The sequence below is a fragment of the Agelaius tricolor genome, unplaced genomic scaffold (genome assembly GCF_023055355.1).
Source record: "Agelaius tricolor isolate 1412-34295 unplaced genomic scaffold, bAgeTri1.0.p SCAF_3, whole genome shotgun sequence".
Taxonomy (NCBI): Eukaryota; Metazoa; Chordata; class Aves; order Passeriformes; family Icteridae; genus Agelaius; species Agelaius tricolor.
In genome coordinates, this window is record NW_027269263.1 from 12,301,191 (window position 1) to 12,319,735 (window position 18,545).

Below are 18,545 nucleotides of genomic sequence, written 5' to 3' on the forward strand. Positions count from 1 at the left end.
AAAAAGTAAGATGCTCTTAAGTTTTAAGGATTCAAGAGGAGTTGCTTCATATTGCAATCTCTTGTGCAGCTCCACTTCCTCTTTTTCTCCCTGGAAAAGCTTAAAGCTCTGTTAGCTGGCATTAATGTCAGTGTCATTAGAATTCTAGTTCCAAATATGTTCTCAGCTTGGCCAAGGTAATTTTGCTCTGTCACAGAAGAATAAAAGGGATCACCAAGCTGAAATGAAGCAATGAATTTTGAGATTCGTGTCAGCATCCACTCTGTATTAGGACCCAGTAACAGCTGAAGGCAAGAGTGGGCCTTGCACCTGTACCCTGGATAAGTCCATGTTTTGTTCCTGGTAGGTGAGGTGCAGCACAATGGAGAGAAATAAAAACTAATTCTTGCCTTTTCTGATACAGGCACCAGAAGTTATTAGGATGCAAGATAAAAACCCATATAGTTTTCAGTCGGATGTGTATGCATTTGGGATTGTTCTCTATGAATTGATGACTGGACAGTTGCCATACTCCAACATCAACAACAGGGACCAGGTAAGGGGAGGCACTGACTTCAGTCAAGGGTGGTCTGAAGCAGTGATTGATTCAGACTTAGGTGGTCAACTTTCTGATGTTCTGTGTGTTTCATGTTCTTGATTCTCATGCTGTGAGATGACATTTCTGCATTTTCTAGATCTGCCTCAGCAACATAGCAACAATTTACTTAATTCTATTGAGGCATTTTTTGTGTTCTTTTTATTTTAAATATAGATTTTCAGTTTCCTGACTGGTTGCCAGGATACTTATTAGGGAGAGAGCAGATTACTTAATAGTAATCTAGTTTAGAATAGTTCTGCAAAGGCACAATGATCCCCCATATGTGTGTTCAGTTATTCTTCTCATTCCCCCCACCCCTCCACTGCAGTGAATAATAAATAGTGCAGCTACAGGACTGACAAAACAGTCATCTCACCGAGTGTTTTATATTCATTTCAACTTTGAGAGAGCATGCACCATCTAACTGAATTGCAAGAAATTGCATTTCTCAAATCCAGCTTGTCAGACAATATAACTTCCCACAGTCTGGAGATCCTATAAGATTACTTTAATGTGAACAAATATTCCATAAATCTTAATGATCCCACATGCTGTAATGCAACTCCACGGGACAGGCATGTTTGGGAAGGCATACCTGATTCCTTACTTCTGTCTAACCTGAAAATAGCATCTGTGCATCAAGATCTTTGATGTAAACTATTCTGTGTCTGAGCAGTGATGTATTTGTTGCTTCTGTGTCCTCATCCCTTGTTTTTTCACTGTCAGTACTTGAGAATTGAAACCATAGCAACGTTCATCTGTGAATGCCATTTTATAAGGCTGCTTCCCTATCTGCCAGAACACTTCATCCCAATTCATCAAATTTGGAGTGACTCCTTTTTAGTTTTCTTTTTCTTTTTTATCATTTTGGTTTTGCCTTTAATGTCTGGATTCCTGGCCAGATGGATCCAGCCTCCTAAAAACCGTATTTGGTCTTGTTTAGCTTTTACCTTTTAAGGTCTCAAAGATGAACCCAGTGATGTGGGTGCTTACAATGAAGTGCTGAAACAAATTTTAAAATGCAAGTGAAGCCAACATATGTGATCTGATGTCTTGAGTTTTGTCACTCCTTGTCTATTATATGAAAAGTTGCAAATATTCCTCACTCTCTGATGCATTTACATCAGCTACTATGACACAACCAAGATTCTTAGTGAACAAAGTGTCATTCTTGTTATACCTCAGAGCGTTTCTGTCACTTCAACAGATTTTTCTAGACTGTTCTTGTAGTGATACTCTCTTTTCTCTGGTCTAAAATAAAATATTAACCCCTATATTATTTGTAAAGAAACTATTTGAAACATAAAGAGTAATGAGTTTTGAATAATTTCAACTTGTGCCATTATTTAGAAAATACCAACTGCTAGATAATAAGAAATCTGATTGCAGCAGAGGTAAGGGTTGCAGTACACAAGTCTCTACTACAAAATCCTGCTCAGCACATGGGGTTTTCTAAAGGAACCATATGGGAGTTTTCTGTTCTTCCGTGATGCCAACACAGATGTGACTGAAGCAGAGTTAAAAAAGGACTAGGATTGTGTTAGTGTAAATAACATGTATAGCATGCTTGAGATGGAAGGGTTTTCTGCTGTGTTTTTTTTTTCCCCAGTGTCAAGATATGAAATAGTTACACTTCATTAGAGAGAAGGTGTGATAAACCTGCTGGGCTGTCCGAGTTCTCAGAAAAGGCAGTGATTACTGCTGCAGCATGAATGGATCTTTGATTAGCTGGTTTGGAAGTGCTTTTTAGTGTTAGTGCTACTGCAATACTCAAACCATGTTGCAAATGACCTTGGCTTGACATGATGATGTTTGATAGTTTTTTTATATATACAAGAGATGATTAACCATATTTATGTTTCGTTTTCCTGCTTCCTATCAGTTTACTTGGTTTTATGCTGAAGTTTTATCCTTAGGGGAAATATAAGCCTCCCATGTTGAAAGAATTACTGTAAAAATACCAAGCCTGTCTGTCTCCTCTTCTACAGAGAAGAGGGAGTTTCTCTTTTTCTTTTGAGGTGTTTTTTTTCTTTTTTTTTTTTGTGAGAGTGGGGGAGGTGGTCAAATGTCAAGAATAAGCTTATGTGTTGGAGAAGTATGTGATGGAATCAATTCTCAGAAAGTAAAGGGTTATAATATCCAAAGTCCATGTGTTTCTTAAAATACCTTTCAATGTGAAGTTGTTGATTTGTAATATAAAACAGAATATTTCTTTTTACAGAATTTTTATTTTTAGACATTCTGTTCCTGCCAGAGTTGCTTGTTCTTGTTTTTGTCAGTTTTTGACACTGAAGAACCATTCCTTAGATGGTTATTGCTATAAATGGTAACCATTTACTAGAGTTCAAGTTCCACAGAAATCTCTCTGAGGAGGAGGAAATATCTAATTTTTTTTCTCTGTACTGAATAGGTTAGCAAGCATTACTCTAAGAAATTTGTCAATTTCAATATCAGCTAATGTTTCCTGGGAGGAGAAACCTTGTTGCTGCAACCAAAATAGTCTAGCAAAATGTTCACCTTTTGTGATTGTTTATTTTATCAATTCAACTTCTTCCTCTTTCATCTTTTTTCCCCTTAAATAAAGATAATTTTCATGGTGGGACGAGGATACCTATCTCCAGACCTCAGCAAAGTACGGAGCAACTGTCCCAAAGCTATGAAGAGACTAATGGCAGAATGCTTAAAAAAGAAAAGAGATGAGAGACCCCTTTTTCCACAGGTGAGAAATGCTCCTCTTAGCTCTCAACAGACTTTACAATTTAAAGTTGTGAACTCACTGGCCAGTTCCAAATTTTTTTTATTAGTGCTATGGCAAGGTTTCATAAGAGATGTGGTTCAGTACTTAGTTAGTTCTGTTTAATTAGAAATGCTCATTTTCATTTCAAAACGCAGGTACTAAAATGACCTTTGTACTTGGAAAAGTGTTTACATGTTGGAGAAAGTTTCAGCAGGGAGATAGTGAAAGTAAGAGTTACAGTTAGACACACAGATTAGTAGTTGGTAAATGTACTCAGAAATGTTTACACTGCCCTCCTTGCTCTCCCCCAAGCTTCATGAAGGTAAACAGATAGTTTTGCCACAGAGCTTGATTTTTATCGTGCCTGCTGAGGAAGGTTTGGGCTCAAAAAGCTTGAGGGGGAGGAGGGCAAAAATCTGATATTTTTTTCCCCCTGTTTTGAATGTAACCAAATCGTTTTCAAAAGATAAGGAGCTCCCCCTGCTGACTTTTTGGTAAATGTTATTAAGCAAAACGCTGGCAGAGCTGGGTTTGTTTGCAGCAATGGCAGGTACAGGTACTAGGGCATAGACAAGGAGTCCAATAAAAGGCAAGTGTTTTCACTGTGCTTAGAGGGAATCTGTGCCTTTAAAAAGGGGGAAATTCCTCAACTGTCATTTTCAGCTTCCTTAGGATATAAACATTAAGAGTGCAGTGCAGTAAGCTATAGTTTAAAAATCCTTTTTTTAATATGTGTTTCAATATTTTTCTGTAGTTAGTTGATATTGTGCCTTTGGTTTTCAGAGAGAGACACAGCTTTGAACAGCAAGTTTGATCATGTATTTTCTATGTTTTAGATTCTTGCCTCCATTGAGCTTCTGGCCCGGTCATTGCCAAAAATTCACCGCAGTGCATCTGAGCCCTCGTTGAACCGGGCTGGCTTCCAGACAGAGGATTTTAGTCTATATGCTTGTGCTTCTCCAAAAACACCCATCCAGGCAGGGGGATACGGTGGGTTTCCAGTGCACTGAACCAAAATGTGAAAGCATGTGCCTGTGTGTCTGTGTGCTGGTGTGTCCTATGAGTGCCGGGTGTTTGTTCTCAGTTCTACCAGCTCTGATTGTAAGGGTTACTGAGGGAACAAGGGCTCACTTCCTACCACTGGGCACTGAGTGTTCCCAGCACAGTCTGTGTTGGTAACTACTGCCCTGGGAACAGCTGGCACAAGAAGAGCTGTAATGTCACGTAAGAGACATGGAAAAGTCACTTCAAAACAAGCAAAAATCTTCTTAAGGTCATCAGGTGTCATTTTTGCCTAGTTTATTGATTGGAATTAGTTACTCAGGAGTGTATTTGATTTGAATCTACTCAAGCTGTGGTTGTCTGTTGTTTTGGGGGTTTTGTGGGGTTTTTTTTACTTCATTTAAGGTCATTATATTTGAGCAAAAAGCTTTAGATTCTTCATTTAGTTAGGCTATTCATGTGGGAAACACTTGGAAAGATAAACTTATCTTCAAGGCTGAACACAGTCAGAACTTTATTGTGGTCAGCAGAAGTGAGCAGATACAACAGAGAATCCAAAGAAAGCCCTGAATAACATGTGACTCCTATCTTGAAAGTGGAAGTTTAATTTAGTACTGTTTAGGGAACATTTCTCCTACAGAAGAGTGGTTAATGGGTTTTTTTATGTTACCTTTTTCTCTAAATATTCTGACCTGATATAGTTTACACCATCTCCAAATGTTCTGTTACAATGCAACACAGAAGAAATTCTGAATGTGCTTTTGCCAAGCTGCAAGGCTATTACTGGTAATGGTGCCTGTATCCTTCAATTAGTACGGATTTCAAAATTTATAAAAACATTTTAAATCTCAAGCATGACCAAGTGCTTTAAGAGGAAAAATGCTGCTAACACCCATAATAGGAAAAGAAGATTTGAAAAAGCAGTTTTGTTCATGGAAATCAGTGTTATACTACAAATTTTGTTAAGATGAAAAGTGTTCATTACTTTAATATTGTTAAGAATACGCTGAACATGCTTCTCTTCAGAGGCAAATTGATTTTTTCACTTCCATGGAAAAGCTGCTATTTGACTAGGCAGAAGGGAGTCAGTTGGAATAAATATCTAACTGAGAAAGTTAGACACCTTACCAAAATCCTCCTCACTTTGGAGACTGTATTTTTCTCTAGAGCATTGCTCTAGAACAAGTGCACCAGAGTAGTGGTTTAGGTTATATCAATCTTAAATGTCAGGTATGAAAAAAAGATGTACAGACAGTATGTTTTGAGATGAATTATGTGGTTTTACTTGGTTTAAACTGCTGAGCTGTTAATTCTAACAGATTACTTTGCATTGGAAACAAGCTGTTGCTGCTCTTATTAGGACTTCAAGGGCCAGGGGTGTTCCTAGTGGCTTCTGATTTACCTACTCACAGAGAAGTTGGCTTGTTTCTAGCCATACATTTTTGAAATAGATCAGGAATTCCAAAATGTGTTAGTTCACTGCTGTCTGGCAACTGAGCCTTTTAAAATGGGAAGCAGATTTAGAGAGCTTGAAGAGATACAGGCAATTTTTACATTTTCTGGATGGATTATAATGATCATTTTGGATTCTGCTGTTGGAATAGTTTGGGAACTAACTTTTCTCCTTTTCTTAGTCAAGAAAATTCAGCTATTTTGAAATTTCTCTCTATGGAAATAGTTAACAGAGGACAGAAGTTGTTATTGTTTTAGAAAATCTGTTTCCCATCTTCCTCATAGCTTCACCTCATTTTGGCAGACTTATCTTAAAATGAAAACAGGACTGAAGTGTTGTTTTCCTCTTTCATTCTCTATTTTATGTATCTGTTCTAGCACTGATGAGGAATGTTTCCAAAGCTGTGGGGTGTGGTATTTAGGACAGAGCAAGAGGGTGCTACTGGGTCTCCTGCAAAACTTAGAAATGGGGCATCCAACACAGAAAAGTCTTACCCACACAGGGAGTTACAGAGAGTGCAGAACCATCCCCATTGCCCTGTCCAGGTTTATTCTTGTTCAGGTCTGCCAGATCAGTTCAAACCAGTTATTCCTTGGAGCAGTGTTATCCTTCTTGTTGTTAGGACTGTTCATCTGTGCTGTCAGAGCTGCAATTAGGGGGGAAGTGCTGCCATCCTTGGACACATTTGGCCTCATTTTCTGCTGTATGGTCAGTGCATTCTTCCTGTGTCACCTGTTCTTACTGAGCATTTTGGGTTCCATGGCCATAATGGGATTTTAGCTTCTCACTAAACATTTTATGAAGCCTAAAAGGAGGCTGTTTTGTGGATCATTAACTTTATCTGACAGAGAGGCATTTAGAGGTCTCATTTCTGTAAGTTCTAATTGCTGCTTCAATGAGATTTGGAAGTATCTGTGGGATGAAGGTGCCTAACTACACTTGTGGATTTGGGTCAGAGTTCTCAAAGGTGGAACTTAGCCATGTTGTTTAGAAACAGACACCTGTTGGTTCAGAAAACATGCCTGTAGGATCCTAGGTTTTTCTGGAGGAGTAATTTATACTAGGTGAGCTTCCTTTTGAATTTACTTCCCTACATATCAGTACAGAAACAAAATCTATCTTGGTACCTTCAACATGTTCCAAATTTTTACTTACCCAGTGGATAGTATCCATACAAAAGATCAGCACAAGATCCAACAGAAAACTACCTCCTTTTTTTTTTCTGCGTCTCTGAATGTAAACCAGGCATGGTGTTGGAATCTGGTGTTTCCCTATGATATATCAGTCAGTCTCTAGTTCAGTAGATAAGGCTGCCACAGCCTGGAAGGGAACCATCCTTCTCCTTAGGATTCTTCTGAGAAACATGGCATCTACCCTAGGATAAGGAGCACAGTTAAGATGATGTATGCATACCTTAGTAACCCCATGAATTCAGCTATCTTACAAATTTGTGAGAGTACAGAATGGTAGCTGTATCTTAAATCCTTCCAGGAATTGGTGGTAGCAGGTTCACTCAGAACATGCCCTTGTAATGCATTGTTTGGAGGCAACATGAAAGATCGTGATCATCTTTTTACTGCAGATTTTTTGAAAGTGTGCATTTAAAATAGTTTCCACTTGCTCTGCATGAGACAAGCATGAAAAGACTGTAGTAGCTGACTTGAAAGGGTTTGTAAGTGTATATTTTCAGATGCTATCCATCCTTTGGAAAGAAATTGCTACCAGTCAAAGCAAATATCTGCAGTTCTGCTTGATAAAAAGCACCTCAGATGTCTGGCTCACAATGAATATAAATATCTGGGGATTGTTCTTGTAGCAAGTTGCTAAGCATGTGGTTTCATAGCTTGGTGTGGATAGGTATAGCCATGTACATATCTCAACTAAGGAAAGCTGTTACTGGCAGCTTGATTTTACACATATTCAGCCAACATAATCCCTTTACTAGATGACCATGTTACCTATTTTGGTCTCCTATTGATTTGAGATCAGATTAACACTGGAATTTTGCAAGGGGAGATTTAGCATTAGCTTTTCAAAGAAAATATGGTTGCTAAGATTTTGTTTAAATGGCGCGCAAGTCTGAAAATTACCTTTTTAAAGCTACCATTCTATTTCAAAGAAGTCTTTACTTCTGGTCCTGTTTTTCCATTGATCTTTCCCCACTAAAGGTTCTTTTTCTTTTTTTTTTCTGAGAGTCCCTACATGACTATTAACATCTGAATTATTACCAGAAGTAGGCAGAAGGACAAGATGAGTAATGAGGGAGCAATCTTTTTTTATACATTTATATCTTTAATCACCAGTTTAAAAAGGCAGACTGAAAAATAAATTAAATAGAGCATGTTCTGTAAGTGTAGCTAAGCATAAATGTCACTTAAAAATTGACCTCACAGGCAATATTTGGTTACTTTTTTGTCCTTCTCTTAAAATAAAACATGTACAAAACTTGAGGTGTTTCTAGAAGATACTGTGAAGAGAGTTGAGAAGTCAGTGAAATGTAGCAAAAAAAAAGCAAGAAAAAATTATCCAATATTTAGAGTATTTGGAGCAAGAGTTTCATCTGGTGGTAGAACTAGTAAATTAGGCAATTAGATCTGTCATGAAGCTTTTATTCTATTGTTGTTATACCTTAAGCCTGCCACCACAGTCCATAAAGACACATAGAGTTTGAGGCCTGTCACAACTCCCTGTGCCACCCTTACTTTGAGCTTCAGGTGTACTCCCTTGTCATTTCCTGTGAGGCACAGAGCCCTTTCCCTGCTTTCTTCAAGTTCCCTTAGAGCTGGGTGAGCTGTTCCTCACAGGCCTTTTAAATGCCTTTTCTTCCCCCTCCTAGTGCAGACAGCTGACTACTCTTCTTGGTTCTACTCTTTGTAGAGCAAGACATTCCACAGAATTAACACTCTAAGCCTAGAATTTTGTTTGCAGGGATGTTTCTGTTTTGTTTCCAGTATTCAGAATAGCAATCTTGAGAAAAAACAAAACCAACAATACAATCACTCTTGAAAAGATGGAAGGACAGCAGATAGGGAGCAGTTGTTTGAATGTAATGGCATTCAAAACCTTTGTGTTGAATAGAACAAAGGCTCTCTTGTGCCTGCTTATCACTCCTTCAGTAATAGGGATGCTCTGAGAAGTGCTGTCAAGAAAGTGGCATAAACTAACCCAAAATGCATATGAAATGCAACAGGGGGAAGTTATATGTATGTTTCTTTTCTCTTTCTCCTGAGTCTTTTTGATTATGCTTAGTTAGACACCCCTCACTAAAAATCCTGTAGAATACAATTTCTTTGTGGGTGGCAGGGAATTTTTTTTTTTTTTTTTACTAAAGTATAGAATTAAGAGGATTAATATCTTAGACTCAGCTTCTATTCAATCTTCTGTCAAACTCCTGAAAGACTTCAGGCAGCAATTTTACTCTGTGCCATAGTTGCATCCCCTCAGAAGTGGGATTATGAGTGTGTCTCACGGCACGGTGACACTGAATAAATTATGTAGGATTTCAGGACATCATCACATGTGAAAGCATTGCATATAATTATTCTTTATTCAGTAATTCTGATGGAAGCATGGAGTTGCTTTATTTGTTATGCTCCCTGTTAGTGAGGGCTAATTTCTGGTCTGGGATTGAATAGACAAGCTCTCCATTCTTATATTCTTATATTTCTGTCAGTGGGTTTGCTAAACCAAATCCTAGCACTCTGTAACACTGGTTTTCTATTCAGGCACTTTACTGTATATAGTCTTTAAAGGGTAGTGGATGTCTCATAAAGTTCCTTGTTATTAAATTAGTTTTACAACAGAACAGAACTGGTTTGCAGTTGGATACATTTATTGAAACTGGTGCTTCTCAGGAGGACATATGTGCAATAAGGAATTTAAAGTAAAATTAAGCTGATACATATAATTTTCAAATGCATGATGAATTAGACTTTGCTTGAACTTTCACCTTCTTGGGAAGAATGGGTACGGCTTGCTTTTAAGAAATCCTTTGTTGGTTAAATATGCTGGGTCTGTATTCAATGTTCTTTCACTGTGTATTCTCTCATGCTTTAATTTTAACAGTTTGCATTTTTTAACATCTTTTATATTCAGCCTGATGTTCAACTAGTCTCGTAACTGAAATCACCTTTTAAAACCAAGCTCTTGTCCTCCCTCTACAGGAGAATTTGCAGCGTTCAAGTAGCCACAGCACCATGGCAGCACCCACTCTGTTATTTAAGTCTTGTGTTCCTACAGTTTCTTAACATCAAAACTCCATTCTGCTCCGCACAACCTAAAGTAATTTAGAAAAGATATCCATAAGCTTAAAAGTGGAGCAGAATGGAACCACCAGTCCAACACAATGGGAAAAAGTACCTTTTTGGGAACCAGAGTCCTCTGCTGCCAGTGTTTCTCCTTCAACACAAACCACCACGTGCATTCGGAGACCTGCAGTGGCTGCCTGTGCCGTTGGCATCACTCCCAGGAGAGGAGAGGGCGCTCGTGGTGTGACTGTGGTGCTCGGGGCGGGGACGGAGCTGCTGCTGCTGCTGCTGAACTTAGGAGCCTTGCTTTGGAGGGTCTGCCGGCCGCCTTGCTCCCTCTAACAGCGTCACCATCACAGCCTCAAGGGCTGATGAGCGCTCATTTCAATGAATCATTTTCCATTCTGATCCTTTTTTTTTTCCTGGTGTACTTACTGATTTGTGGACAACGCAGTATCCCCTTTTCGCTGTATTACAGTGTCAAGCACCTCAATCTGTCTATATTGCTGGGGTTTATTCCTTTAAAATTTAAAGTGTGGGGCAGTGGGAGCTGGAGATGTTATTCTGAAGGCAGAGAGGTTTATCTGAAGGAAAAGGGGATGCTGCCACACCTTTTTTTCAGATTTACTTTACCACTTCTTTAAAAGAACAAACAACAACCACCATCCTTAACCTTTTTCCTTTTCCAGTATTTTCTTGGTGTGTGCATATACAACATCTTTTTGAAGGATTAGGTCGATCCTTCTTTTGTTGGTCCAGCAACAAACTGAAGTTTAAAAAAAATGTAGCGAGATTGTCCTCTCTTTTATTTTTTTTTTGTATCATATGATACAATGTATTTATCAAAGATGCTACTGCAGCATCTAAAGTCTGTAGAAATCCTGATACAGACTGTGAATGGTGTATGTACCTACTTTAAAAGTTTTATTTTAAACGAGGGTGCAGGTTAATGCCAGGTACCTTACCAATATGTAATGTTTTCATAAATGAGGAAAAAAGTTCTCAGGTTGAATTGAATTCAAATACAATCCCCCCCTAGAATTAGACATTCCAAAAATTATGTTTTGGTACTTTCAAGAGCTTTTTTTAAAGGATTTTTATCCTGTTAACTAAACGTCCTCTGATAAGTGTGTGTAAATGTGGAGCATCTTGTCCTAATGGCAAGTTGTTAGATCAAAACAAAACGGTACTTGCTGGATCCACGCTGACTACTCCTGCTCTCATTGCTTTCCTCCCTGTCATCTCTTCCCTTCTGCTCGTCTTTCCCCTCTGTACACTTTGCAAACTAGGACAAAGGTGGTGGTGTCTCCATTAGAGTGCTTTGTTTTCCTGTCCTCCAGTCCTGGTTTTCAAATGGTTAGTAGCTTTTTGAAAAGTTACCCAGTCAGGGAAAACAACAACTCATAGAGTTCTGCACATCATTTACCTCTAGTAGAATATCTTGTGATGTGATCTGCTTGCAGAGTTCTCTGGTATGTGGTATTACCTGTAAATTATTTGTACAGAGGCAAAGCAGACCACATTGGAAAGAAACTCAAGCTCAGACAGAAGTTTCCATAATTTGATTCATATCAGCCCTGTACCACTCCAGGTGAGGCAGGAGAACTGACCCCCCCTCTAGCAGAGAGGTTCTTGCTGGGAGGAGGTGGGGAGTGTTTAACAAAATCATGACAAATAAGGAGTTAAGTGTGTGTGTGAATGTGGTGCCCATGCTAAACGTGGATGTACCGAGTGAGGGTGCTGTCCTTCCCTCCCTAGGGGAAGGGGACTGTTCCTGTCTGCAGAAGGTGCTCCCAGATGAAGGGAGAAAAGCACCTCAGAAGTAGAAGGTGTTTTTAATACCCTGGAATGTTGCGGTGTTGCTGGTAGTCTGTTACGTTTGTCAGTAAATATTTACTGGGGCTATAGGAACCGGACTGATCTGAAGTGGGAATTAAAACTGAAATACTGTGTATTCATATTAATTCCACAAACATTAGCAAGATAGCAATAGTGAATGACTTAATAGTCACTACAAGAATGAAGTGATTCATGTTGGTACATGAACAGAATTGATTTTGTGTACGGGACACATTTTAAAAAGGAAGGAAAAAAAAAGCACAAATTTTTTTCTTGTCTGCTGTGGGCCTTCAGATGCTGTAAGGTTTTTACCTTAGTGAGGTTGGCAGGAATTTAAAAAGTAGCAATAGCCACTTTCCAGTGTGGAGAAGCTGATGCAGAGCAGTGGTAGCAGATGGTGCAGTCAGAGTGCTCCCTGGTGATCGTCTGAGGCCAGAACCTGTGAGGTGGAGGGAGCCTGGGGCCACTGCTGGCAGCAGGCAGGTGAGAGCATTTACCAGATACAGGCTCCCAGGGGAAAGGAGTCCCTGCTTCTCCTTTCACCCCGTGCTTGGCTCCAGCCCCTTTATGGGCTGTGGCCCCATTTGTATGTGTCAGGGATACTGAGGTCAAAGTTCTCTCAAAAGAAGCTGTTAACAGAGTGAGTATGGACAGGTGGTTCAACACTCATTTGTTTCACAGATCATGTTAAAAGCTCTTGTTTCCTTCCACAAAGTCATGCTGGCAGAAAATTCTCTGTTAGGAACTTCATTCTATCTTTGCTTAAAATGAACTTAATTTGGTGAAGATTCATTACCCATTAGTCTACAATATGCTTCTTGAGCCCATAGGAAAAGCACAAGGAAAATTGCTATCCTTGTCCATGCAAAGCACTTTATAAGTAACACATGATCTCTGGGGTTTTTTTTTATTGGGGTTTGTTTGTTTGTAGTTTTGTTTTTCTTTTTCTGTTTCTCGGGGTTTTTTTAATTTTTTTCCCTGAGGAATGTGCAAGTTGTTTGGCTGCTGTTTAGAGAAGTCCTTTCAGGATGCATTTCTACTGGTTTTCTCGTTTGTTTGTTTCCCTCCAGATAGCTGTAGTAATGTGTGTTTGTCTGTAAGAGTTCCCAGGTAATGCTCATACAAAACTTTGAAAGAAATGTAGTTTGTAAATAATTGGGATTATTTTTGGTTTTATCTTTGATCCTTCAAGAGTTTTTCTGGATGTCTTGCATGCCATCAGAATCAGTCTTAAAGATGCCCTTTAGATATTTAGTGAATGGGGAATCAAGAATGGATGAGAAACGGGTGCTCTCTGTAGCAGTGGGATGAAGGAAGTAGAGTGAAATGACCAACACGTTCATGCCTGTTGCCCTAAATTCCTTAAGCTCCTTCATGGTGTCCCAGCCACAGGCACATGCCATAGTATGGAAATGTGAGTACATCCTTCATGTGCACATGTTGGGACAAACACCTAGAGAGTCATTCTGCTTCTTTTAGCTCTGTAGTATTTTGTATGTCATAATCATTTGCAAAAATACCAGTGTCCAGTTCCAGCTATTCATGTCTTTATCAACCAGGCACAGACCTTCCCCTCAGCCTTTCCTTTTCCATACAGGTGATAGAGGCCTGTTACCTGTTACACCTTCCTGCTCAGAATGTGATTGTTTCCCCTGCATATTTGCCAGAACTGCAACATTGTGGTGGAGCTCAAACCAAATGGCAGGGATATAGAGGCCAGGTTACTTTGAAAGTAATTGATGTGTCAGTAAGCCCTACATAGCCCCAGATACAATTAGCCCAGTCATTTCTTTTTTTTTTTTTTCTAAACTAATGCAGGTTATTAGATGAATCCACTTCTACTTTTTATGCTTACCCAAAATTATCTTTTCTTGTACTTGACTGCTCTAGCAGCTGATGATGATGCAGAATGTTTGAGAACAAATACTGTCATTTTACCATGGTGTCTTAGCATCACTTGGATTAGTATGTGCTCCTTAGAGGCAGAATTTGGCCTTTGTGACATAAAATGAATGAAATTCTGATTGTTGATAAATACCATGTCTTTCCATAAATGCCCAAACTGGGGGGAAAGTACCCTGACGATTACACATAAATAGTTTTTCTTCTGTGTTTGCCTGGTGGTATAAATGCATCCAACATTTTAGAGAAGGCTGAGGGAAGCCAGATCCCCAGACACCTCACAAACAAGTATGGATTGAAGCTTTGATATCTGCAGAGACTAAGTTTAGGGAAGAAGCCTGTAGACACTTAACACTTCTGCAACCTCTAGAATTCATTCCCCTCTTGACTGTGAGTGCAGCATTTGTAGCACAAACTCTTCATAGTACTGTAGACATGTCCTCTGTTGGTAAAATGTATCACCAGTAGCACAGTGGGACAGGCAAAGCCTCTAGGTACAGTCAAGTTAAAAAGCAGCTGCGTGAGTGGACTCTTAGGGCATCACTTTGAAGGTGCTGAGTGTTTTGGTTTTCTCTGATGCATTTTACATAGAAGCTTATGAAACAAACTTTGTTTAATGCAGCCTTGTTACTGTGCATTTGCACTTGGTGTTTGGTTTGGCATGCATTTGAAAGACCTGTCTTCACTGCTTCATTACTTCATACCAACTTCATACCCACCATATGAAGTTTAGCCAGGGCAAGTATTGCATTCTGCACCTGGGGTGGGTAACCCTGGTTGTGTGTATAGGCCAGGGGATGAGAGGCTGCAGAGCACAAAGGGACCTGGGGGTCCTGGTTGATGGCAAGCTGAACACAAGCCAGCAGTGCCCTGGCAGCCAGGAGGGCCAGCCCTGTCCTGGGGGCACAGGCACAACGTGGCCAGCAGGGCAAGGGAGGGATTGTCCTGCTCTGCTCTGGGCTGGGGCAGCCTCACCTCGAGTGCTGGGGCAGTTCTGGGTGCCACAGTGTAAGAAAGACTATTACTATTAGACTATTATTAATGAACTATTAGAGAGTGTCCAGAGGAGGGTCATGAGGATGGTGGAGGGGAAGCTGTATGAGGAGCAACTGAGGTCTCTTGGTGTGCTCAGCACGGAGGAGACCGAGGGGAAACTCACTGCAGTTACAACTCCCTCGTGAGGGGAAGAGGAGGGGCAGGCACTGATCTCTTTGCTGTGGTGACCAATGACAGCACCCAAGGGAATGGCCTGAAGTTGCATCAAGGGATGTTTAGGTTGGATATCAGGAAAAGGTTCTTCATCCAGGGGCTGTCTAGGCACTGGAACGGCTGCCCAGGGCAGTGGGCACAGCACCAAGCCTGACAGAGTTCAAGAAGCATTTGGACAATGCTCTGAGGCACATGGGGTGATTCTTGGGGTGTCCTGTGCAGGGCCAGGAGTTGGACTTGGATGGCCCTTGTGGGTCCCTTCCAACTCAGCATATTCTATGATGCTGTCATTCTTATCTAATAAATTATCAGAAGAGCAGAGCCAGATTGTTAAAATTAAAAAGTTTGCATTTAAGTTTCAAGGATGCTGACACAAAAGCTACTAAGTCAGCGCCATGACAGCAGTAACTATGAACCTGTGGAAGGAGGAAGCTTTAAAAGCTGCAGAATACAGACTACACCAAGAGTGAACTCAGATGCAAACTAACTTCTCTCTTTTGTTCAGAAAAGAGAGCTACCAAGACCCTCTGTTCAATGGTTTACATAGGGATCCCCCAAAACAGTTTTTGTAGTTTGCCAAATGATCATGTGCCTTTGCAACCTTAAAAAGTACAACAGAATGTAAACCAGGTGCTTTGTAACTAGAGCAGTGTCTTTGGTTTACATCTGCTGCAGTGGTTTTGTATATAGCTATCCCTGTATGTAGGTAGTTTGGAGTTGGTCAACTCCTGTAAAGGAGCAGGGAGGGCAGAGAGCATTCCCCTAAATACCTGTTAGCATTTCAAAGCTAAGAATTGAAGGATACCAAATTTAGTTACAGTAAACCTGCTGCTTGAAATCTGCTCTATCAACAGGTAATGAACTTCATTTAACTTAAAAGCAAGTAAGCCCTCCTTCCCTTCCAAAGACACAGAGATCTTGTTAAGGAAAGCTCCAAAGAGGCCCAAAGCTACTCTCTTAAAGCATCTTGGAATGAGATGGTAGGTGGAGAATGAGGGCTAGATGAGGAGAAACTGGTGGCTAGCCTTCATGTAATCAAGGTTCATATGTATCAAACCATACAATTAGTTCCTTGTCCCAGAAAATGCAGTAAGTTTTGTTTCTGGAATGTCACCAGGTTTCCTCAATGCTTCCCTGGGCCTCTTGCAGTTGCTGTTCAGTGATCACATCCCATTATTGCACATGAACTGTGGGAGATGGTAGGTGTCTTGTCAGCTGAGGGACAACCAGTAGGTGTGAATTTGATTTGTTCAAATTTCAAACTGGTTACATAGACTTCTGGCAGTACCTACATGTCAGTGTCATATTTAATCTACTTGTCCATGAAGGACAAAATAATGGGTTTGGATATTAATGCTTTTTCAGATCTTTTCCTTTTCTTCCTTGGGGCAGGACTTTTGGCATAATTGTAACTTACAAAGTTATGTATAAGTGCACAGTTCATATGAGATATCAGACCAATTTTAATTTGGGTTTGTTCCTTTTAGAAAACAAAGAGTAAAAATGTTCTACTTATGTTCCAGGAACTATCTGGAATCCTACCTACCCCAAAATCTGCACTAAAAGTACATGTGATAGCTATTTTGTCTCTCTTTTTTTTTTTTCTTTTTTTTTTGGGGGGGGGGGGGGGTGTGGGTTTTTTGGTTTTTCTTTTTTGTTTGTTTAGGAACTTCTAAACTACCTAGTATTTGCTTCATAGCATCCAGCAGCAGTGTGTTCAGCTCACCCAGCCTCCTCAAGAGCCAACAGTGGCCTGTCCAGTCATTTTGTCTAGTTTGCCATGTTTGCAGCAGCTGTACTTTAAAATAAGCCTAGTGTGATATTTACTTTTGAGCAAGTAAACCACAAAAGTAACTTTGTTTTCTTTTTTTGTTGTTTATTTGGGTTTGGAAGATGGTTTTGTTTTGATAAGTGTCATTCTGTGTTGCATTTGTGTATTCACCCTTGTTGAAGAGAAAATCCATCTGTGTGTTTGAGAGTTCAGTGGAATATTAGGAGAAGAAATGAAGCCCATCACCTGGGCATGGATGTTGGATCTAGGGGGGAAAAATGGACCAAACTTGGGTGTTGGGTTATTTGGGGATGGTGGGGGGTTGTGAGGGCATAATTTAAATTAACTCTGTCTAAAATAAAGTGTAAGTGCAATAAATGTGCTTTTTTATTCAAAGCTGTGAACCTTTCGAAAAAGAAAAACCACAAAAAAAGTCAACCAAAAAAAAAGCACATCATTCTTTCATGAGCCTTGTGTCCTACCTGCCTCCCCTTCCTCCCCCTCTCCACACTTCTCAACTGACAGAAACATGACAGTGGCCAACTTGCATGTGTTGGCCACCCAAATTAACATTGCTGTTTGGGGGAAAGTCCCAAACAGGGCAAAGTCCTGCCCCCTACTTCTGTTCCACTCTTGAAATCCTCTTGGGCTCAGTGCTGCTCTAGAGCAGGGTCTGTCCCTCTCTGGGATGCAGGAGCCAGCCCATGTGCTCTGTGCTCATCCTGACTCCAAGTGCAGAGCTCCTCCTGGCCCTCCCTTCTCCAGGTGGAACCCTCCTCCCCCCATCCCTGTGGGTGTAGTGACGGCTCTCCTGGGCTGGGCAGTGACTTGGTTCTCCAGCAATTGCAAAAGGACTCAGCCATCAGCTGCCTGATGGGATCCCCCTTTCCCTGCCCCAACACACACATGCAGGCTGGCCACTGCTGCCTTCTGTGACTCTGCCTTGTTCAGCAGGAGCAAGTGTAGCTGTGTGTAAGCTGTTGTGCATTACTTGCACTGTCTCTCTTTCTTACTTGAGCACAGGCTGCTTTTCCTAGATTAGGAAAGGGGCACAGGTCTCCTGGGCTTCCCAGGGAGCACCATGCATTGAGCAGTGATGGAAGGGGTAGCACTCACTGGTTGGACCCTCTGGGGGAGTAAGAGAGGACTGGCTTGTTTAAAGTTTATAGATACCCAGATCTATATCCTTTAAACTTTATTATTTTTATATATAGTCGAGACAATGGCATTACCTCATAATACAGAGGCTTGTTTATGAGAGGCAAAGTACATAGTAAGGAGAGGAAAGGGAAATTTATATACAGATTTGATTTCTTTTGTTTGTTTGTTCCTTAGTGCAATGAAATGTATGTCCCACCACTTTAAACTCTGTGCTAACACATTCCTTTCAGCTGTATTTTTTTTTTTTGACCACCAGAGGTTTGCAAGGGGCTTATGACTGCAAAGTAGAAGGTCCAGTCTGGTTACTTAAAAAAAAAAAAACAACCCATTGTGTTAGTAGATTTCCATAGCTGCTTTTTAAAATCTACAATGGAGTAATTGTTTCAAAACTTGTATTTATTTTTTAATTCATAACAAAATGTTTATTTTTGGTTTCCTGTTAGATAGGTCATGGCAACTCCCTTTCGTTCCTTCTCAAGTTTCCCCTGTAATTGCCAATACAACTTATTTTTCTTGTTTGTTCCTTCTCCCTTTACTTTTGTTGTCCCTTCATTTGTACTTTGGAGTTTTTCTCATGTAAATTTGTACAATGGGAAATATTGTCCAGTTTGGTTAGAGAGCATGGAGACTTAAAACATATTAAAATT

General features: G+C 40.2%; 1 protein-coding gene across 1 annotated transcript in view; it reads left to right on the forward strand.

The window, feature by feature from the left end:
* The window catches only part of BRAF (B-Raf proto-oncogene, serine/threonine kinase), a 78,794-nt gene extending 65,198 nt beyond the window's left edge, over positions 1–13,596 (forward strand). The window contains exons 16-19 of the mRNA XM_071422474.1: positions 404–535; positions 3,162–3,296; positions 4,151–4,304; positions 9,933–13,596. Of these exons, the coding sequence (XP_071278575.1) occupies positions 404–535; positions 3,162–3,296; positions 4,151–4,304; positions 9,933–9,955 (444 nt within the window). The 3' untranslated portion in view covers positions 9,956–13,596. The remainder of the gene's footprint in view (positions 1–403; positions 536–3,161; positions 3,297–4,150; positions 4,305–9,932) is intronic.
* The last annotated feature ends 4,949 nt before the right edge of the window (positions 13,597–18,545 follow it).